The 18,948-nt window shown below is 43.5% G+C and overlaps 1 protein-coding gene across 1 annotated transcript; it reads left to right on the top strand.

Moving 5' to 3' along the window:
- The first annotated feature begins 11,889 nt into the window (after window positions 1-11,889).
- LOC124917607 lies at window positions 11,890-18,610 on the top strand. Its single transcript, XM_047457997.1, has 5 exons — window positions 11,890-11,971; window positions 15,321-15,524; window positions 15,660-16,057; window positions 16,172-16,864; window positions 16,910-18,610. The coding sequence occupies exons 1-5, from the start codon at window positions 11,890-11,892 to the stop codon at window positions 18,608-18,610; spliced, it is 3,078 nt and encodes a 1,025-aa protein (XP_047313953.1).
- The last annotated feature ends 338 nt before the right edge of the window (window positions 18,611-18,948 follow it).

Below are 18,948 nucleotides of genomic sequence, written 5' to 3'. Positions count from 1 at the left end.
TGGGGAAAATAATAATTGAAGAGGTCATATCCGAGAAGTTCACCAAACAAGAGTCTTCTTCTGTTGCTTCCTCTTCTTCTTCATTCTTTTCCATCTTGTTAAAACTCTAGTTGATTCTCACTCTCCTACTCTCCTTTCATTTCTGAGTTGGATATCGTTATTGAGGATTCCAGTGTCGATTTTAATGCAATGCATGGTTCTTCTTTGAATTCAAATGATGTGCTTTTCTGATCACGATTTTCCATTTGAAATGAAACGATTTTTAGAAAATGAAAATGAAGTCTCTTCTACGGAAGGGACTGTTGAGATTAATCTGAATTTGGAAGAGGACCCACAAATTGTCTTGAAAGGCCAAATCCTAGATGAAAACGAGCATCATCATCTAGTTGAGTTTTTGAAGCTTAACAAAGACGTCTTTGCATGGTCCTATAAAGACATGCCGGGCATTGACCCGAAATTGTCCAACATCGTATTCCGTTGTACCCGGATGCCAAGCCCGTCAAGCAAAAGCTCCGGCGTATAAAACCCGACATGGTCGACAAGATTAAAGAGGAGGTGCAGAAACAATTGGAAGCCGGCTTTCTGGATGTTGTCGAATATCCAGAATGGGTCGCCAATGTGGTCCCCGTGGCTAAGAAAGATGGAAAGGTCCGTGTGTGCGTGGACTACCGTGATCTCAACAAAGCTAGCCCCAAAGATAATTTCCCACTCCCACACATTGACGTGTTGGTTGACCACGCGGCTGGTCATGAGCTCCTATCATTCATGGATGGTTTCTCAGGCTATAATCAAGTTTTGATGGCGCCTGAGGACAAAGAAAAGACTACTTTTATCACTGAAGTTGGCACCTTCTGCTACCGTGTAATGCCTTTCGGGCTGAAGAACGCTGGAGCCACGTATCAGAGGGCGGCCACCACTATTCTCCACGACATGATCCACAAGGAAGTTCAAGTCTACGTCGATGATATGATTGTGAAATCCAGGAATTGAGCGGGACACATTGTAAACCTAGAGAAGTTCCTTCAAAGGATTCAGAAATACCAACTTCGTTTAAATCCAAAGAAATGCACATTCGGTGTCACTGCCGGTAAGATGCTGGGATTTCTAATTACTCAGAGAGGAATAGAAGTCGACCCTAGCAAAATTGCAGCCATCACGGCCATGCCAACACCCCGGAACGAGCGAGAGGTTCGAGGATTTCTCGGGAAAATCCAGTACATTAGTCGCTTCATCAGTAAGCTCACTTTCACTTGCGATCCTCTCTTCAAGCTTCTGAAGAAGGATAAAAAAAATTCGTCTGGAGTGACGCTTGTCAACACGCCTTTGATAAGGTGAAAGCTTATTTGCAATCCCCTCCTATCCTCATGTCTCCGAGGCCAGGAGTTCCTTTGATTCTTTATCTCACCGTCACCGAGTCATCCATGGGGAGCATGTTGGCCCAAGAGAACGAGAACAAAGAGGAGGTAGCCATCTACTACCTCAGCAAAAGGATGACCAGTTACGAGTTAACTATTCTTCTGTGGAAAAATTCTGTTAGGCACTAGCCTGGGTAACGAAGAGGTTGCGCCACTACATGCAAGCCCACCCGATCAAGCTAGTGTCAAGACTCGATCCCATTCGTTTCTTGTGTCAAAGAACTCTTCTTTCGCTGCGTCTTGCTAAATGGATGATGATGATTTCAGAATATGACATCACATATACCGTGCAAAAGTCAATCAAGGGGAGCATAGTGGCTGATTTCCTAGCTGATCAACCAATCACCGTTGGAGACGATGACGAAGAGATGGTCTTTCCAGATGATGAGATCATGGTTGTTCAATCCGAAACATGGAAGTTAATGTTCGACGGTGCGTCGGGCAGACAGGGTTACGGCATTGGTATCCTTTTGATCGATCCTGCTGGCACGTATAATCCTACTTCTGTTAAGTTGAGTTATAGTGTCACCAACAATGAGGCTGAGTATGAAGCATGCATTGCTGGGATCAAGTTAGCTAGCGAGAAGAGGATTAGCAGATTGGAGGTTATTGGAGACTCTAATCTTGTAATCTCACAAGCCAATGGGGATTGGCAGGTTAAAGGCGACAATCTTAAACCTTATCATTCTTTTCTCATTCGTTTAATCGCCAAATTCGAAAGTGTTGTTTTCATCCATGCTCCAAGGAGTCAGAACCGTTTCGCTGACGCCCTTGCAACTCTCGCGGCAATGACTCAGATTCCCGAAGGAATCAAGATCAAGCCACTCAAAATCCAACAGAGGTGCAATCGCATCTATGAGAAACTAGTGGTGGCTAACGCTAGTATCTCAAGCAAACCTTGGTTCGAGCCCATTCAATCATATATCGAAAGGGGGGAATACCCTGCCCACTTTCAGAAGAAAGAGCGTCGCGCTCTCCGTCAGTTTGCCACTAGTTATGTGGTTGTGGCGGGATGTCTCTATCAACGATCTTTTGATGGACAAAACATGCTTTGTGTAGATCAGGCGGAGTCTACTACCATCATGGAAGAAGTGCATGCTGGGAATTGCGGTTCCCACATGAATGGCATGGCTCTTGCTAAGAAAGTTCTTCGGCTAGGCTACTTTTGGCAGAACTTGGAACAAGATTGCATTGCGTTCGTCAAGAAGTGTCACCAGTGTCAAATTTATGCTAATCTAAAGCATACTCCCGCTTCTCTCCTCTATAACATGATTTCTCCATGGCCATTTTCTACATGGGGAATCGACATCATTGGGAAAATCCACCCTCACGCATCCAATGGCCATGAATTCATATTGGTCGCTATCGATTACTTTACCAAGTGGGTTGAGGCTTCTTCATTCAAAATCCTCAAATCCTCCCACGTGGCAAAGTTCATTCGCAATAATATCATTAGCCGATACGGGGTTCCCCATTCGATGATTTCCGATAATGGACGACACTTTCAAGGTAATGTGCTCGAACTTTTAAGAGAATTCAAAATCGAGCATCATAAGTCTTCACCATATCGACCGCAAACCAACGGGGCAGTCGAGGCTGCTAACAAGAATGTGATCTCAATCTTGAAGAAAACCACACAAACATATAGGGATTGGCATGAGAAGCTACCCTATGCTCTGTGGGGTTACCGAACCACCGCTCGGACCTCTACAGGCGAAACTCCTTATTCGTTGGTATATGGCATGGAGGCAGTTCAACCCATTGAGTTGGAATTGCCTACTCTCAGGGTTCTTTTGGAGAGCCACGTCATCGAGGAAGATTGGCTGAAGTCCAGATACGACCAACTATCACTCATGGAGGACCGGAGGCTAGATGCCCTATGCAAGACACAAGCTTATCAACAACGCATGGCAAGGGCGTTCAACAAGAAGGTTAAGCCTAGGCATCTTGTTGTAGGGGACCTTGTTCTTAGAAAAACCCGAGAGCTGCAGGACCCTAGAGGAAAATTTCAGCCGCCATGGGAGGGACCTTTCATCATCAAGCAGATTTTTTCAGGTGGAGCTGTTCGCCTCGCCACTCTCGATGGCGATGAGTGTTCATCACCCTTTAATCTTGACACGCTCAAGAAATACTATTCCTGAGATAAAGAAATCAACGACATGGTTTTGATTTGTTTCAAAAAGAAAAAAATCATGGGGGTTTTCCCATTTCACGTGTTCCGTGATTGTCAAAGATGTTCCAAATGAGGTGAACGCCTAAGCCCATTTGCTTTCTACAAAAGGCATTTCCGGAAAATGCATATCATGAATTCAACATCTTTTCTCTGCATTCGCATACAAGCATGCATTTCATGACATTGTCGTCAAACCCCTAGTTTCTATACTAGGGGCATTTTTGCAAATGCATTTAAAAACAAAAACGAAAAAAAAACTTTCAACGTGATTGTTAAAGTCAAGTTTCTAAAAAAAAACATGTTGAGGACCTGTTAACAAGCACGTTGAGAGAATTTCTTTCATTTTCCTTTCAATCCATTGCACTCAGAATTGAAGGAAGAACTATTGAACTACCTTTGGACCTGATTCCCCATCCTCAGGGGATAGGTAGGCAACCTATCAAATAGGTTCGGTCAAAATCTTTCAAAACATGTTTATCCTTAGTGTGAAGAAGACAGTGATCTCTATTGTCATGAACCAACAAGGACATTATGAAATGAGTAAGCGTTAAGACCAATTCTTAACGGAGGACTGTTTCCAAAAGCGATTTCGAAGTCTTTCTAAAAGACTCACGTAGGGAAGTCTGGTCTGTCAACTGCCTTCAAAAATACCTTGCGATTGCTGAAAAATCTTTGTTTTTAAACCCTTTGAGACACAGCAGAACCCGAACCTAACCTGAAAGTTGAGTGGATTAGGAGAATTGTCTGGCTTCGCGAAAAGAGACATGCTCAAAAGAAAGAAATCAAGGAACAAAGCATTCATCAAAAGGTTGAGATCTTGAAATCACCGCTGAGCGATCTTTCTAGGCGTATCGATTCGGTCAGATATACTGATGATGCTAAAAAAAATCAATGAGCAAAGTATTCATCAGAAGGTTGAGACTTTGAAATCACCGCTGGGCAACCTTGCTAGGCGTATCGATTCGGTCAGATATACCGATGATACTAAAAAAAAAAGAAATCAACGAGCAAAGTATTCATCAAAAGGTTGAGACTTTGAAATCACCGCTGAGCGATCTTGCTAGGCGTATCGATTCGGTCAGATATACCGATGATACTAAAAAAAATGTTGTGAGGGAAGCAGATGAAACTCTGAAACACTCGGCTCAAGGTGGTTCTAAAAAATGAATACCAAAGCCCTACCCCGAGCCAGAAATTCGGTCACTTGATGACCATTTCACAACAAATCGTCTGTGCGAAATGCGGGGTTTTATCAGTCAGATCTTTCTGCATTGGGAGGAAAAGAAAGAAGTCGGATTTCGTCTTGGTTGAAACAGTCCAGAACCTTCCGCAAGTCTTATTCGCTGAAAATGCTTCGGTCCAGAGCTAACTACGCGACATAGAGATCGAAGTCTTCTTTCACTGTTTGTGCATCATTTTAATAAAAGGCCCTAGTCTTCACTAGGGGCATTTTAAAAAAAAAAAAACATTCATTCACATTTTCAAGGCCTTGTGCAAGCTGCTTCATTGTATTTGCATCACAGAGGTAAAATGCCCTAGTCTTTACTAGGGGCATTTTTCAAAAAAAAAAAAAAAAAAAAAAAATTCATTCACATTTTCAAAGCCTCGTGCAAGCTGCTTCATTGTATTTGCATCACAGAGGTAAAATGCCCTAGTCTTCATTGGGGGCATTTTTCAAAAAAAAAAAACAAAACATTCATTCACATTTTCAAAGCCTCGTGCAAGCTGCTTCATTGTATTTGCATCACAGAGGTAAAATGCCCTAGTCTTCACTAGGGCATTTTTTCAAAAAAAAAAAAAAAAAAAAAAAACATTCATTCACATTTTCAAAGCCTTGTGCAAGCTACTTCATTGTATTTGCATCACAGAGGTTAAATGCCCTCGTCTTCACTAGGGACATTTTTTAAAAAAAAAACCAACAACATGCATTCATATCTACAAGCCACGTACTGATTGTGTCTTTATCTTTCACTTCATGTGGTCCGAATACTCTAGTCTTTGCTGGAGCCATTTTCAAAGTTCCATGTTAATACTAGTCTTCCGTTTTATGTGTTTCTTTTGTAATCCTTGGTTTAGAACCTAGTCTCTGCGATTCGGATGTTCTAATTCCTTTACTCGAGAAACTCCCACTTCGATTGTTCTTATGGTCATGAGACGTTGCTCTCTTTACCCTTGTCCGTGAACTCCATCTTTTGGGGGTGTTTACGCATTGTTGTCCCTGAGACTCTATCATTAATTGGAGGAGACCCAAACTCCGATCTGCTCTTGCAGTCGGAGGGGCGATTGACTTCTTCAAAGCATTCATTGGAGAAAACCCCTACTCTGATCTGCTCTCGCAGTTGGGGAGGCGATTGTTTTCTTCATTGCCGTTCAATAGAGAAAACCCATGCTCCGGTTTGCTCTCGCAGCCGGGGTGGCGATTGTTTTCTTCGCTTCCATTAATTGGAGAAGACCCAAACTCCGATCTGCTCTTGCAGTCGGAGGGGCGATTGACTTCTTCATAGCCGTTCATTGGAGAAAACCCCTGCTCCGATCTGCTCTCGCAGTTGGGGAGGTGATTGTTTTCTTCATTGCCGTTCAACGGAGAAAACTCATGCTCCGGTTTGCTCTCGCAGCCGGGGTGGCGATTGTTTTCTTCGCTTCCATTAATTGGAGAAGACCCAAACTCCGATCTGCTCTTGCAGTCGGAGGGGCGATTGACTTCTTCATAGCCATTTATTGGAGAAAACCCCTGCTCCGATCTGCTCTCGCAGTTGGGGAGGCGATTGTTTTCTTCATTGCCGTGCAACGGAGAAAACCCATGCTCCGGTCTGCTCTCGCAGCCGGGGTGGCGATTGTTTTCTTCGCTTCCATTAATTGGAGAAGACCCAAACTCCGATATGCTCTTGCAGTCGGAGGGGCGATTGACTTCTTCATAGTCATTCATTGGAGAAAACCCCTGCTCCGATCTGCTCTCGCAGTTGGGGAGGCGATTATTTTCTTCATTGTCGTTCAACGGAGAAAACTCATGCTCCGGTTTGCTCTCGCAGCCGGGGTGGCGATTGTTTTCTTCGCTTCCATTAATTGGAGAAGACCCAAACTCCGATCTGCTCTTGCAGTCGGAGGGGCGATTGACTTCTTCATAGCCGTTCATTGGAGAAAACTCTTACACCGATCTGCTCTCGCAGTTGGGGAGGCGATTGTTTTCTTCATTGCCGTTCAACGGAGAAAACCCATGCTCCGGTCTGCTCTCGCAGCCGGGGTGGCGATTGTTTTCTTCGCTTCCATTAATTGGAGAAGACCCAAACTCCGATATGCTCTTGCAGTCGGAGGGGCGATTGACTTCTTCATAGCCATTCATTGGAGAAAACTCCTGCTCCGATCTGCTCTCGCAGTTGGGGAGGCGATTGTTTTCTTCATTGCCGTTCAACGGAGAAAACCCATGCTCCGGTTTGCTCTCGCAGTCGGGGTGGCGATTGTTTTCTTCGCTTCCATTAATTGGAGAAGACCCAAACTCCGATCTGCTCTTGCAGTCGGAGGGGCGATTGACTTCTTCATAGCCGTTCATTGGAGAAAACCCCTGCTCCGATCTGCTCTCGCAGTTGGGGAGGCGATTGTTTTCTTCATTGCCGTTCAACGGAGAAAACCCATGCTCCGGTTTGCTCTTGCAGCCGGGGTGGCGATTGTTTTCTTTGCTTCCATTAATTGGAGAAGACCCAAACTCCGATCTGCTCTTGCAGTCGGAGGGCGATTGACTTCTTCATAGCCGTTCATTGGAGAAAACCCCTGCTCCGATCTGCTCTCGCAGTTGGGGAGGCGATTGTTTTCTTCATTGCCGTTCAACGGAGAAAACCCATGCTCCGGTTTGCTCTTGCAGCCGGGGTGGCGATTGTTTTCTTCGCTTCCATTAATTGGAGAAGACCCAAACTCCGATCTGCTCTTGCAGTCGGAGGGGCAATTGACTTCTTCATAGCCGTTCATTGGAGAAAACCCCTGCTCCGATCTGCTCTCGCAGTTGGGGAGGCGATTGTTTTCTTCATTGCCGTTCAACGGAGAAAACCCATGATCCGGTTTGCTCTCGCAGCCGGGGTGGAGATTGTTTTCTTCGCTTCCATTAATTGGAGAAGTCCCAAACTCCGATATGCTCTTGCAGTCGGAGGGGCGATTGACTTCTTCATAGCCGTTCATTGGAGAAAACCCTTGCTCCGATCTGCTCTCGCAGTTGGGGAGGCGATTGTTTTCTTCATTGCCGTTCAACGGAGAAAACCCATGCTCCGGTTTGCTCTCGCAGCCGGGGTGGCGATTGTTTTCTTCGCTTCCATTAATTGGAGAAGACCCAAACTCCGATCTGCTCTTGCAGTCGGAGGGGCGATTGACTTCTTCATAGCCGTTCATTGGAGAAAACCCCTGCTCCGATCTTCTCTCGCAGTTGGGGAGACGATTGTTTTCTTCATTGCCGTTCAACGGAGAAAACCCATGCTCCGGTTTGCTCTCGCAGCCGGGGTGGCGATTGTTTTCTTCGCTTCCATTAATTGGAGAAGACCCAAACTCCGATCTGCTCTTGTAGTCGGAGGGGCGATTGACTTCTTCATAGCCGTTCATTGGAAAAAACCCCTACTCCGATCTGCTCTCGTAGTTGGGGAGGCGATTGTTTTCTTCATTGTCGTTCAACGGAGAAAACCCATGCTCCGGTTTGCTCTTGCAGCCGGGGTGGCGATTGTTTTCTTCGCTTCCATTAATTGGAGAAGACCCAAACTCCGATCTGCTCTTGCAGTCGGAGGGGCGATTGACTTCTTCATAGCCCTTCATTGGAGAAAACCCCTGCTCCGATCTGCTCTCGCAGTTGGGGAGGCGATTGTTTTCTTCATTGCCGTTCAACGGAGAAAACCCATGCTCCGGTTTGCTCTTGCAGCCGGGGTGGCGATTGTTTTCTTCGCTTCCATTAATTGGAGAAGACCCAAACTCCGATCTGCTCTTGCAGTCGGAGGGGCGATTGACTTCTTCATAGCCGTTCATTGGAGAAAACCCCTGCTCCGATCTGCTCTCGTAGTTGGGGAGGCGATTGTTTTCTTCATTGCCGTTCAACGGAGAAAACTCATGCTCCGGTTTGCTCTTGCAGCCGGGGTGGCGATTGTTTTCTTCGCTTCCATTAATTGGAGAAGACCCAAACTCCGATCTGCTCTTGCAGTCGGAGGGGCGATTGACTTCTTCATAGCCATTCATTGGAGAAAACCCATGCTCTGATCTGCTCTCGCAGTTGGGGAGGCGATTGTTTTCTTCATTGCCGTTCAACGGAGAAAACCCATGCTCCGGTTTGCTCTCGCAGCCGGGGTGGCGATTGTTTTCTTCGTTTCCATTAATTGGAGAAGACCCGAACTCCGATCTGCTCGTGCAGTCGGAGGGGCGTTTGACTGCTTCATTATCGCTCGATGGAGAAAACTCATGCTCCGGTTTGCTCTCACAGCCAGGGTGGCGACTGTTTTCTTCGCTTCTATTTATTGGAGAAACCCCTTGCTCCGATCTGCTCTTGCAGTTGGGGAGATGATTGTTTTCTCTATCCCTAATCGTCGCGAGTGTCATCGTTCCGGCGTTCAAAAAAATATAAATAAATAAAAAAAAACAAAAAAAAAAACAAAAAAAAAAATTCTTATGAATGTTTGAAGCCACAAGGATCCTCCACGGATTTTGGCATGTTGCCTTCTTCATCGAGACCATCTAAGACTCGATGATTTCAATCCTTTGAAGACAAAGGGTTGTGTTGCTTTGTTGAAGAGTACCATCGGAGGGGTACATGGTTCTAGAAGGTCTCAACGAACGACTATTTTGTCAATCGATGAACCTAGGAGATTACGTTTTGAGTTGTAGGGTTCCTTGATGAGGATATAACAGAGGTTTGTTAACTGATTCTTAAACTGACAGCCTATTGGCTTTATCATTGTGTTTCTCTTGTTTTGCAGGTTTTTACTTGTGAACTTTCACTTGACAAGAATTCACACGAGATCGGCTGTGAAAAGATGACTCATGACGATCTATTATTGAATCTGATCGTGACAAGATGCTGCTTCCCAAAATTCCTATGTAAGCTTTGATACGAAACTTGTTCTAATGTCTCATTCTCTCTTACAGGTATGCCACGAGGATCGTTTCATGGCTCATACTTCTGGTTTCTTCACATGTGAAAAGGGCTAAAAGAGAAGAACCAATGAAGAACACTGTCAGGTTGTATCTTTCTTTTCCCTTTCATTCATTCAGCTCGGGGTAAAAATGAGAAAATAAAAATACGGCGCCTATTTGTTCAGGCTTGGACACACGTTTTATGAAAACAAGATTTTTTTTCTCCAAACTCTGTCCAAGAGGGGCATTCTGTAGACACCCCATTTTTACACCCTAGATACCTAATAGAAAAACCCGGCCCGAAATAATACTCATGTTTGTTTATTGAACCGGGAAAACAAAAATAGAATCACCTCGTGGAAAACTGATCCGGTAAAGCTTAAAAGATAACGATCCAAAGGTCGAGTTTCATAACGACTCTGTTTTCCCAACCCGTGACACGTTCATGTTGTACGTTTTGAAAAATCTTGAATTTTGAGTATAATGTTATTGTTTGCAAATTTGTGCAGAAAATGCTCAAAAAGAAGGAAAAACTACCGATTCAAGTCCTGGGAGCTAGCTGAAGCTATGTTGCACTTCTAAAAATCATATCTTTTGCACCAATGATCCATATTCAGTGTATGAGCTACCGTTGGAAAGCCCTTTGAATTATCTTTCCAACGACACCAAATACTTCTCCCAGTTCTCCCTGAAGCTCAGTCCAAGTAGCCCGCAGAGAAGGTGATGCGTGAACTGACACGTTTTTGTGAGGCTAGTCTCCTGACCAACACGGACCATTTCGTAAGAAAAGGAGAACATGGGGATGTAGGCAAGAGTCTTGCCTTTCCAATGGTACCAACCTCATTGTGGGGAAAGCTCTGTGCACAAAGTTATGGGCTATTAAAATTATGAAAGTGAAAACCGCGGGATTGAAAAGATTGAAATGGAGGGGTGACTTTAAAATATCATAACTTTGGATAGGAAGGTCCGTTTGGGTTCATTCAAAAAGGAGATTCACGTTCGTGATGTTAAGAATTGACCATAAAAGTTTCACAATTTTCTGAGCAAATACGAGGCCAGGGGGATTCGTTTAGTGTGAAGGTGCAAAGAAAGAAAAATGGAAAAGGAGAAAAACGAAAAAAAAAAGGGAAAATATATATTTTTCTTTTCTTCCAAGCGTGCCCTTCAACTTTTGGGCTAACTACAAATGAACCCTGCAATAAAATTAAAAAAGAGGGGAAGATGAGTTTGGGGAGGGCAGTTTTTTTGAGGGGGGAGTTTTAGAGAAAAAGATCAGTTTTTCAGTTCTGCAGTGGAGGTTCCAATCCAGTTGAGCGGTTACTAGATTGAGAGGAGAAGAGAGGTCGAACTCCATTGTTGAGGAGGAAGAACTCGATTGCATTGGTGAATTCGTTTCTTTCGGTCAACAAAAAGGACGATTGCAGAACCTGTTGCTGTCCTGTAAGAAAACGACGAAGAACAGCTGCGCTCAATGACGCCAGCTTCGTTTAACCTCGCTTATCGCGTGGAGGATAGATCGACATTGATACATAAATACAACAAACACTGAAGAAAGGAGAGAAGTCTGTCAATCCATCTGTATTTTCCAAATCGATCTGTTCTTCCGAACCTCTATTCATTTTCTTCTTTAGCGATTCAGGTAACGTTCTGGACTCATGTAATCTCAAATTGTTGATTGGAGGCATCGGTTATGAACACCGATGCCATTTATTCATTAAAAATTCATATCGCAGACTGATTTCTTTCTTATTCTGATAATGGCTTGAATATTCTTGTTTGCTGTAATTGAAGCTAATTGTTTGCTGTTAGATGTTGAATTAGGTTATATTAGTTTTGAGATGAGATAAGATTCATCCTTGAACCTGCAGTTTACTTGAGTTTTATTGGATTGTTTACTTTGCTGGATTAATGTCCTGTATTGGTTAAGCTTTAGCTGTTAATCGCATTGATTGAGAATAGCTTAGGTCTAGATTAGGATTAGATTTCTTCTGTTTTAGGAATCCAGTCCATTTTTGTTGGAATTCCGAAATCTGCGTTCGCCAAAAGGAAAGAGGTGCAGGTGCTGTATTCTGGTTATTCTGCAGCGTCTTCTTCAGCTGTGGAAAATTAGGCGCGACTCCAACCTCAGGCAGCTAGGCGAACTGTCGCGGTGAGCACAGCTGCAGCAGGAAGGAGGCGGAGATTCGACGAGTAGGACGGACTGTAACGATGTCGCCTTCGAGCAGAGATCGGCCGCGGGCGCAGGACACGCCGGAAATCGCCCTCGCCGGAGTCTCTTCATCAGCTGGAGGTTTCATTTTTTACTTTTCTTTTATTCCAATTCCTTCAACTTCCTGTGAAGTTGCGAAGAGGCCCCTGAGCCTCTTTTATCTTTAAATAAGCCTGATAACTTTAATTTCGAATTAATTTATTAATTCGAAATTAAAGTAGTCCCTGATCTTTTCCTGATGTTTTAATTGGACCCCTAAACTTTCTTTTGCTTTTATTTTAATTTAAACTTTCAAAAAAAATAAAAAAATAAATAAACTTAGGTCCTGTTTGTTTCCTAATTTTAACAAACCACCTTAAAATGATGATTCTAACATTCAAACCACTTTCAAACTTCCCCAAATTTTCCCAAAAACTCCAAAATATTATTTTCTTCAAAAATAATTTTTCTCGGAATTTTTAGGTCCCGTTTGGAAAAATGTCTATCTTTGTAGTGTCATATTGGGGGGGTTCTATAACTCTGAAAATTCCAAACTCGATTCCTGTGAGCTTTTAATAATATTTTTGACTATCGTATGAAATTTTTTTTAGGAATTGCGGGAATTATTTTTGAAAATGACTCATTTTAATGTGTTGTGTTCGGAGTTCTCTTTAACTCTGGAAATTTTAAACTGGGAAACACTCGGGACCTTAAGTTAATCCACTCTCTTCTCTCCTTTGAGCAAAAGAATAAAATTCTAGTCCTCCAATCGAATTGTTATTCTCCTCATCTATCCTCATTTGATCTGTCTCGGGAATTCCGATTCTCGTTTTTCGTTGCCAAGGTTGCTCTATGCTTTGCAATGCTCTTCGATGCTTTTCAATGCTTCGATGCTTTTCAATGCTTCAATGCTTTTCAATGCTTCAATTCTTTTCAATACTTTGTCCTCTTCAAACACCTCATGAATAGGACTAGCCCCTTGCAAATGATTAAGATTTTCTCACACAAGCAAAAGAGTTCTGAACTCAGAACGAAAATGTAATAATCCTTCAAACATCATATGGCCAATTACTTAGGAGTAGAGACTGTCTGTAAAGACAGGCGTATAGGACATAGCGCCGTAGGCCCTTTCCTAATACGTAACCAAACACCGGACTCTTAAAATGAATCTCTGATTTTTCTTTTCTTTAGTTTCTTTGGGAAGTAAACTAAAGTGGCGACTCTCAAGTCAATTAGATCGACACATTTGCGAGTGTGTCGATTTAAAACCTGTACGGGCCAATTCAATTCGAAAAAAAGGGAGCGTATGCCAACCAAATAAAAAAATGGGCACACGCGCCAGAAAATCGGAAGGGAAACAAAAATGAACGCGTACAGAAAACTGGCGACTCTGCTGGGGATTACCTAAGATGTTTAGCTCAAAATATGTAGTTGGCCAAACTAACCTAAAAATTTCGAAGGATGTTACGTTTATAATTTCACAACATTTTGCTTGAGGGTGTGAGAACCCGTGAACAATGTGAATTTTGTATTCACATTTGCTTGATTGCTTATTTGTTCAAATTGCATGGGGGTAAACCCGACGAAGCTCGACGCTTTTAATTGAAGGGGTGTGCAAACAGAAGCGTTGTCGTAAACACTGTTTGCACATGAACGGGCTCAAATGCTCATTTTACTTCGAAGTCGTGTAGTCAAGGAGTATCTATAGGATACTAGCTACACCGACAGGCTTTGTGCCCAAAAATGTATCGCTTGAAACACTGAGATACATTAGTCTCTCTCATCTTACTTCTTCTTGATTACAGTGTCCTCCATGCTGTAAGCCAACCACAATGTTTAAAAGATGAATGTTGAGCATGTTAGTGGAAACGTAGGCACTTATAGGGCTAACCTTAAAACGAAAAGAGAAAAGCGGTGTTAAAACGTGAGGGTTAATAAACTTGTGTTTCGAAGAGCGTCATGGACACATCAGAAGAAAGACTGAGGAGTTTTAGAAAGTTGTTCGAAGACAACACTCTCACATTTGCACCCTTTGGTGTGAATGAGATTCTACATTTGATGAGCACCATGATAGACGAGCGGCTAATGGCGCACATGCAAGGGCGTTGGAGCAAAGCATCTCGGGCATTCATCATTGGTGGGGTGCACATATGCCCTACTATGGAAGACTTCCAAGCCATTCTTCGGCCCACATCTGAGGACTTGTTGCTGATTCCCCACTCGACTACGTGACGAGACACCTACTTCTTAACTTCTTCGGGTGAACTCGTGCTTACATTGCACAGTCCATCGTAGGTAGAACATGCTTATATTGGTAGCCTATTTCTTACTTCGTCCCTCTAAGGGGACGCTCCTGTTACTTCACCTCGTTAGGGTCGTCCATTTCGTGGAAACCCACAATCAGAGAGCCTAGCCGGTCTCATCCTAGTCGAGACCCTTTAGGGTCACCAAGAGTTCTCTTCGGGACTGACACACTATTCTCTGCGGGGGTCTCCCCTTGTGCTATTGTTTGAGTGGTGGATAGGCAATCTTCGCTCGACTCCCCACTTTATCTTTACCCTATATTCTCCCTATGTAGCCGTCAAGACTTTCTAAGACCACGATGGTCACAATATCTCAGACGACCATCATATCCTTTTCATCATCTTGTAGTATCACTTCGATGTTGTGAGGTTCTAGATGGGTGGTTACCCGTTTATCATGATTCTAGAGTTTGAAGTGATCATCATCTACGGCATCACCCGTTTATTTCGCCAATTCAGCGTTGTCCAAACATCTTTATGAAGGTACGTCTCTCACAACAATAAGAGTCCCTCCTCTTAGGAGTTGTACTTCGGTTATTAGTACATATGGGAGACCGCTACATCTGTCTTGATTCTCGTAGAGCATGTTAATGCCATTGTCTATGCACTTTCGCTTCATCAGCTAATAGTAGAGGGGACCATTGACATCAATTCCGATAGTAAGAAGAATCATATTTCACAGGTGGACTTAACGAGCTTTTCCGAGAGCCTCATACATCCCCGCGAAGTCGGAAGCTATGAAGGAACGCTCCGAAGCCATGCTCAATGGAAGCCGACCCTGATGTATTGATATATTCCGACTCAGACGATTCAAGTGACAATGAAGAGATGGCACCCACATCTAAACAAGTTTCCAGATCAACTATGGCACTTGTCCTCGACACTAGGAAAACAATAATTGAAGATGTCATATCCGAGAAGTTCACCAAACAAGAGTCTTCTTCTGTTGCTTCCTCTTCTTCTTCATTCTTTTCCATCTTGTTAAAACTCCAGTTGATTCTCACTCTCCTACTCTCCTTTCATTTCTGAGTTGGATGTCGTTATTGAGGATTCTAGTGTCGATTTTAATGCAATGCATGATTCTTCTTTGAATTCAAATGATGTGCTTTTCTGATAACGATTTTCCATTTGAAATGAAAATTTCTTAGAAAATGAGAATCAAGTCTCTTCTGCGGAAGAAACTATTGAAATTAATTTGAATTCGGGAGAGGATCCACAAATTGTCTTGATAGGCCAAAACCTAGATGAAAACGAGCGTCATCATCTAGTTGAGCTGTTGAAGCTTAACAAATACATATTTGCATGGTTCTATAAAAGCATGTCGGACATTGACCCCAAAATTGTCCAACATCGTATTACGTTGTACCCGGATGCCAAGCCTGTCAAGCAGAAGCTCTAGTGTATGAAACCCGACATGGTCGACGAGATTAAGGAAGAGGTGTAGAAACAATTGGAAGCCGGCTTTTTGGATGTTGTCGAATATCTAGAATGGGTCGTCAATGTGGTCCCCGTGGCTAAGAAAGATGGAAAAATTCGTGTGTTCGTGAACTACAGTGATCTCAACAAAGCTAGCCCTAAAGATAATTTCCCACTCCCACACATTGACGTGTTGGTTGACCACGCGGCTGGTCATGAACTCCTATCATTCATGGATGGTTTCTCAAGCTATAATCAAGTTTTGATGGCATCCAAGGACAAAGAAAAGATTACTTTTATCATTGAAGTTGACACCTTTTGCTACCGTGTAATGCCTTTCGGGCTAAAGAACGCTGGAGCCACGTATCAGAGGGCGGTCACCACTATTCTCCACGACATGATCCACAAGGAAGTCGAAGTCTACGTCGATGATATGATTGTCAAATTCAGGAATCAAGCGGGACACATTGTAAACCTAAAGAAGCTCCTTTAGAGAATTCAGAAATACCAACTTCGTTTAAATCCAAAGAAATGCACATTCGGTGTCACTGCCGGTAAGATGCTGAGATTTCTAATTACACAGAGAGGAATAGAAGTCGACCCTAGCAAAATTGCAGCCATCACGGCCATGCCAACACCCCGGAACGAGCGAGAGGTTCGAGGATTTCTAGGGAAAATCCAGTACATTAGTCTCTTCATAAGTAAACTCACTTCCACTTGTGATCCTCTCTTCAAGCTTCTGAAGAAGGATCAAAGATTCATCTGGAGTGACGCTTGTCAACATGCCTTTGATAAGGTGAAAGCCTATCTACAATCCCCGCCTATCCTCATGTCTCCAAGGCCGGGAGTTCCTTTGATTCTTTATCTCACCGTCACCGAGTCATCCATGGGGAGCATGTTGGCCCAAGAGAACGAGAACAAGGAGGAAGTAGCTGTCTACTATCTCAGCAAGAGGATGACCAGTTATGAGTTGAATTATTCTTCTGTGGAAAAAGTCTGTTGGGCACTAGCCTGGGTAACGAAGAGGTTGCGCCACTACATGCAAGCCCACCCAATCAAGCTAGTGTCAAGACTCGATCCCATTCGTTTCTTGTTTCAAAGAACTCTTCTTTCGCTGCGTCTTGCTAAATGGATGATGATGATTTCAGAATATGACATCACATATACCGTGCAAAAGTCAATCAAGGGGAGCATAGTGGCTGATTTCCTAGCTGATCAACCAATCACCGTTGGAGACGATGACGAAGAGATGGCCTTTCCAGATGATGAGATCATGGTTGTTCAATCCGATACGTGGAAGTTAATGTTCGATGGCGCTTAGGGCAGACAGGGTTACGACATTGGTATCCTTTTGATCGATCCTACTGGCACGTATAATCCTACTTCTGTTAAGTTGAGTTATAGTGTCACCAACAACGAAGCTGAGTACGAAGCATGCATTGTTGGGATCAAGTTAGCCAGCGAGAAGAGGATTAGCAGATTGGAGGTTATTGGAGACTCGAATCTTGTAATTTCACAAGCCAATGGAGATTGGCAGGTCAAAGGCGACAATCTTAAACCTTATCATTCTTTCCTCATGCGTTTAATCGCCAAATTCGAAAGTGTTGTTTTCATCCATGCTCCAAGGAGTCAGAATCATTTCGCTGACGCCCTTGCAACTCTCGCGGCAATGACTCAAATTCCCGAAGGAATCAAGATCAAGCCACTCAAAATCCAACAGAGGTGCAATCGCATCTATGAGAAACTAGTGGTTGCTAACACTAGTATCTCAAGCAAACCTTGGTTCGAGCCCATTCAATCATATATCGAAAGGGGGGAATACCCTGCCCACTTTCAGAAGAAAGAGCGTCGCGCTCTCCGTCAATTTGCCACTAGCTATGTGGTTGTGGCAGGACGTCTCTATCGACGATCTTTTGATGGACAAAACATGCTTTGTGTAGATCAGGCGGAGTCTACTACCATCATGGAAGAAGTGCATGCTGGGAATTGCGGTTCCCACATGAATGGCATGGCTCTTGCTAAGAAAGTTCTTCGGCTAGGCTACTTTTGGCAGAACTTGGAACAGGATTGCATTGCGTTCGTCAAGACGTGTCACCAGTGTCAAATTTATGCTAATCTAAAACATACTCCCGCTTCTCACCTCTATAACATGACTTCTCCATGGCCATTCTCTACATGGGGAATAGACATCATTGGGAAAATCCACCCCCACGCGTCCAATGGCCATGAATTCATCTCGGTTGCTATCGACTATTTTACCAAGTGGGTTGAGGCTTCTTCGTTCAAAATCCTCAAATCCTCCCACGTGGCAAAGTTCATTCGCAATAATATCATTAGTCGATACGGGGTTCCCCATTCGATGATTTCTGATAATGGGCGACACTTTCAAGGTAATGTGCTCGAGCTTTTGAGAGAATTCAAAATCGAGCATCATAAGTCTTCACCATATCGACCACAAACCAACGGGGCAGTCGAGGCTGCTAACAAGAACGTGATCTCAATCTTGAAGAAAACCACACAAACATATAGGGATTGGCATGAGAAGCTACCCTATGCTCTATGGGGTTACCGAACCACCGCTTGGACTTCTACAGGCGAAACTCCTTATTCGTTGGTATATGGCATGGAGGCAGTTCAACCCATTGAGTTGGAATTGCCTACTCTCAGGGTTCTTTTGGAGAGCCACGTCATCGAGGAAGATTGGCTGAAGTCCAGATACGACCAACTATCACTCATGGAGGACCGGAGGCTAGATGCCCTATGCAAGACACAAGCTTATCAACAACGCATGGCAAGGGCGTTCAACAAGAAGGTCAAGCCTAGGCATCTTGTTGTAGGAGACCTTGTTCTTAGAAAGACCCGAGAGCTGCAGGACCCTAGAGGAAAATTTCAGCCGCCATGGGAGGGACCTTTCATCATCAAGCAGATTTTTTCAGGTGGAGCTGTTCGCCTCGCCACTCTCGATGGCGATGAGTGTTCATCACCCTTTAATCTTGACACGCTCAAGAAATACTATTCCTGAGATAAAGAAATCAACGACATGGTTTTGATTTGTTTCAAAAAGAAAAAATCATGGGGGTTTTCTCATTTCACGTGTTCCGTGATTGTCAAAGATGTTCCAAATGAGGTGGATGCTTAAGCCCATTTGCTTTCTACAAAAGGCATTTCCGGAAAATGCATATCATGAGTTCAACATATTTTTTTCTGCATTTGCATACAAGCATGCATTTCATGACATTGTCTTCGAACCCCTAGTTTCTATACTAGGGGCATTTTTGCAAATGCATTTAAAAAAAAAAACTTTCAACGTGATTGTTAAGGTCAAGTTTCTAAAAAAAACGTGTTGAGGACCTGTTAACA

This window comes from Impatiens glandulifera, unplaced genomic scaffold, assembly GCF_907164915.1.
Source record: "Impatiens glandulifera unplaced genomic scaffold, dImpGla2.1, whole genome shotgun sequence".
Classification (NCBI taxonomy): Eukaryota; Viridiplantae; Streptophyta; class Magnoliopsida; order Ericales; family Balsaminaceae; genus Impatiens; species Impatiens glandulifera.
Note: the sequence above shows the minus strand (reverse complement) of the source record. Positions and strands in the feature narration are given on the sequence as shown.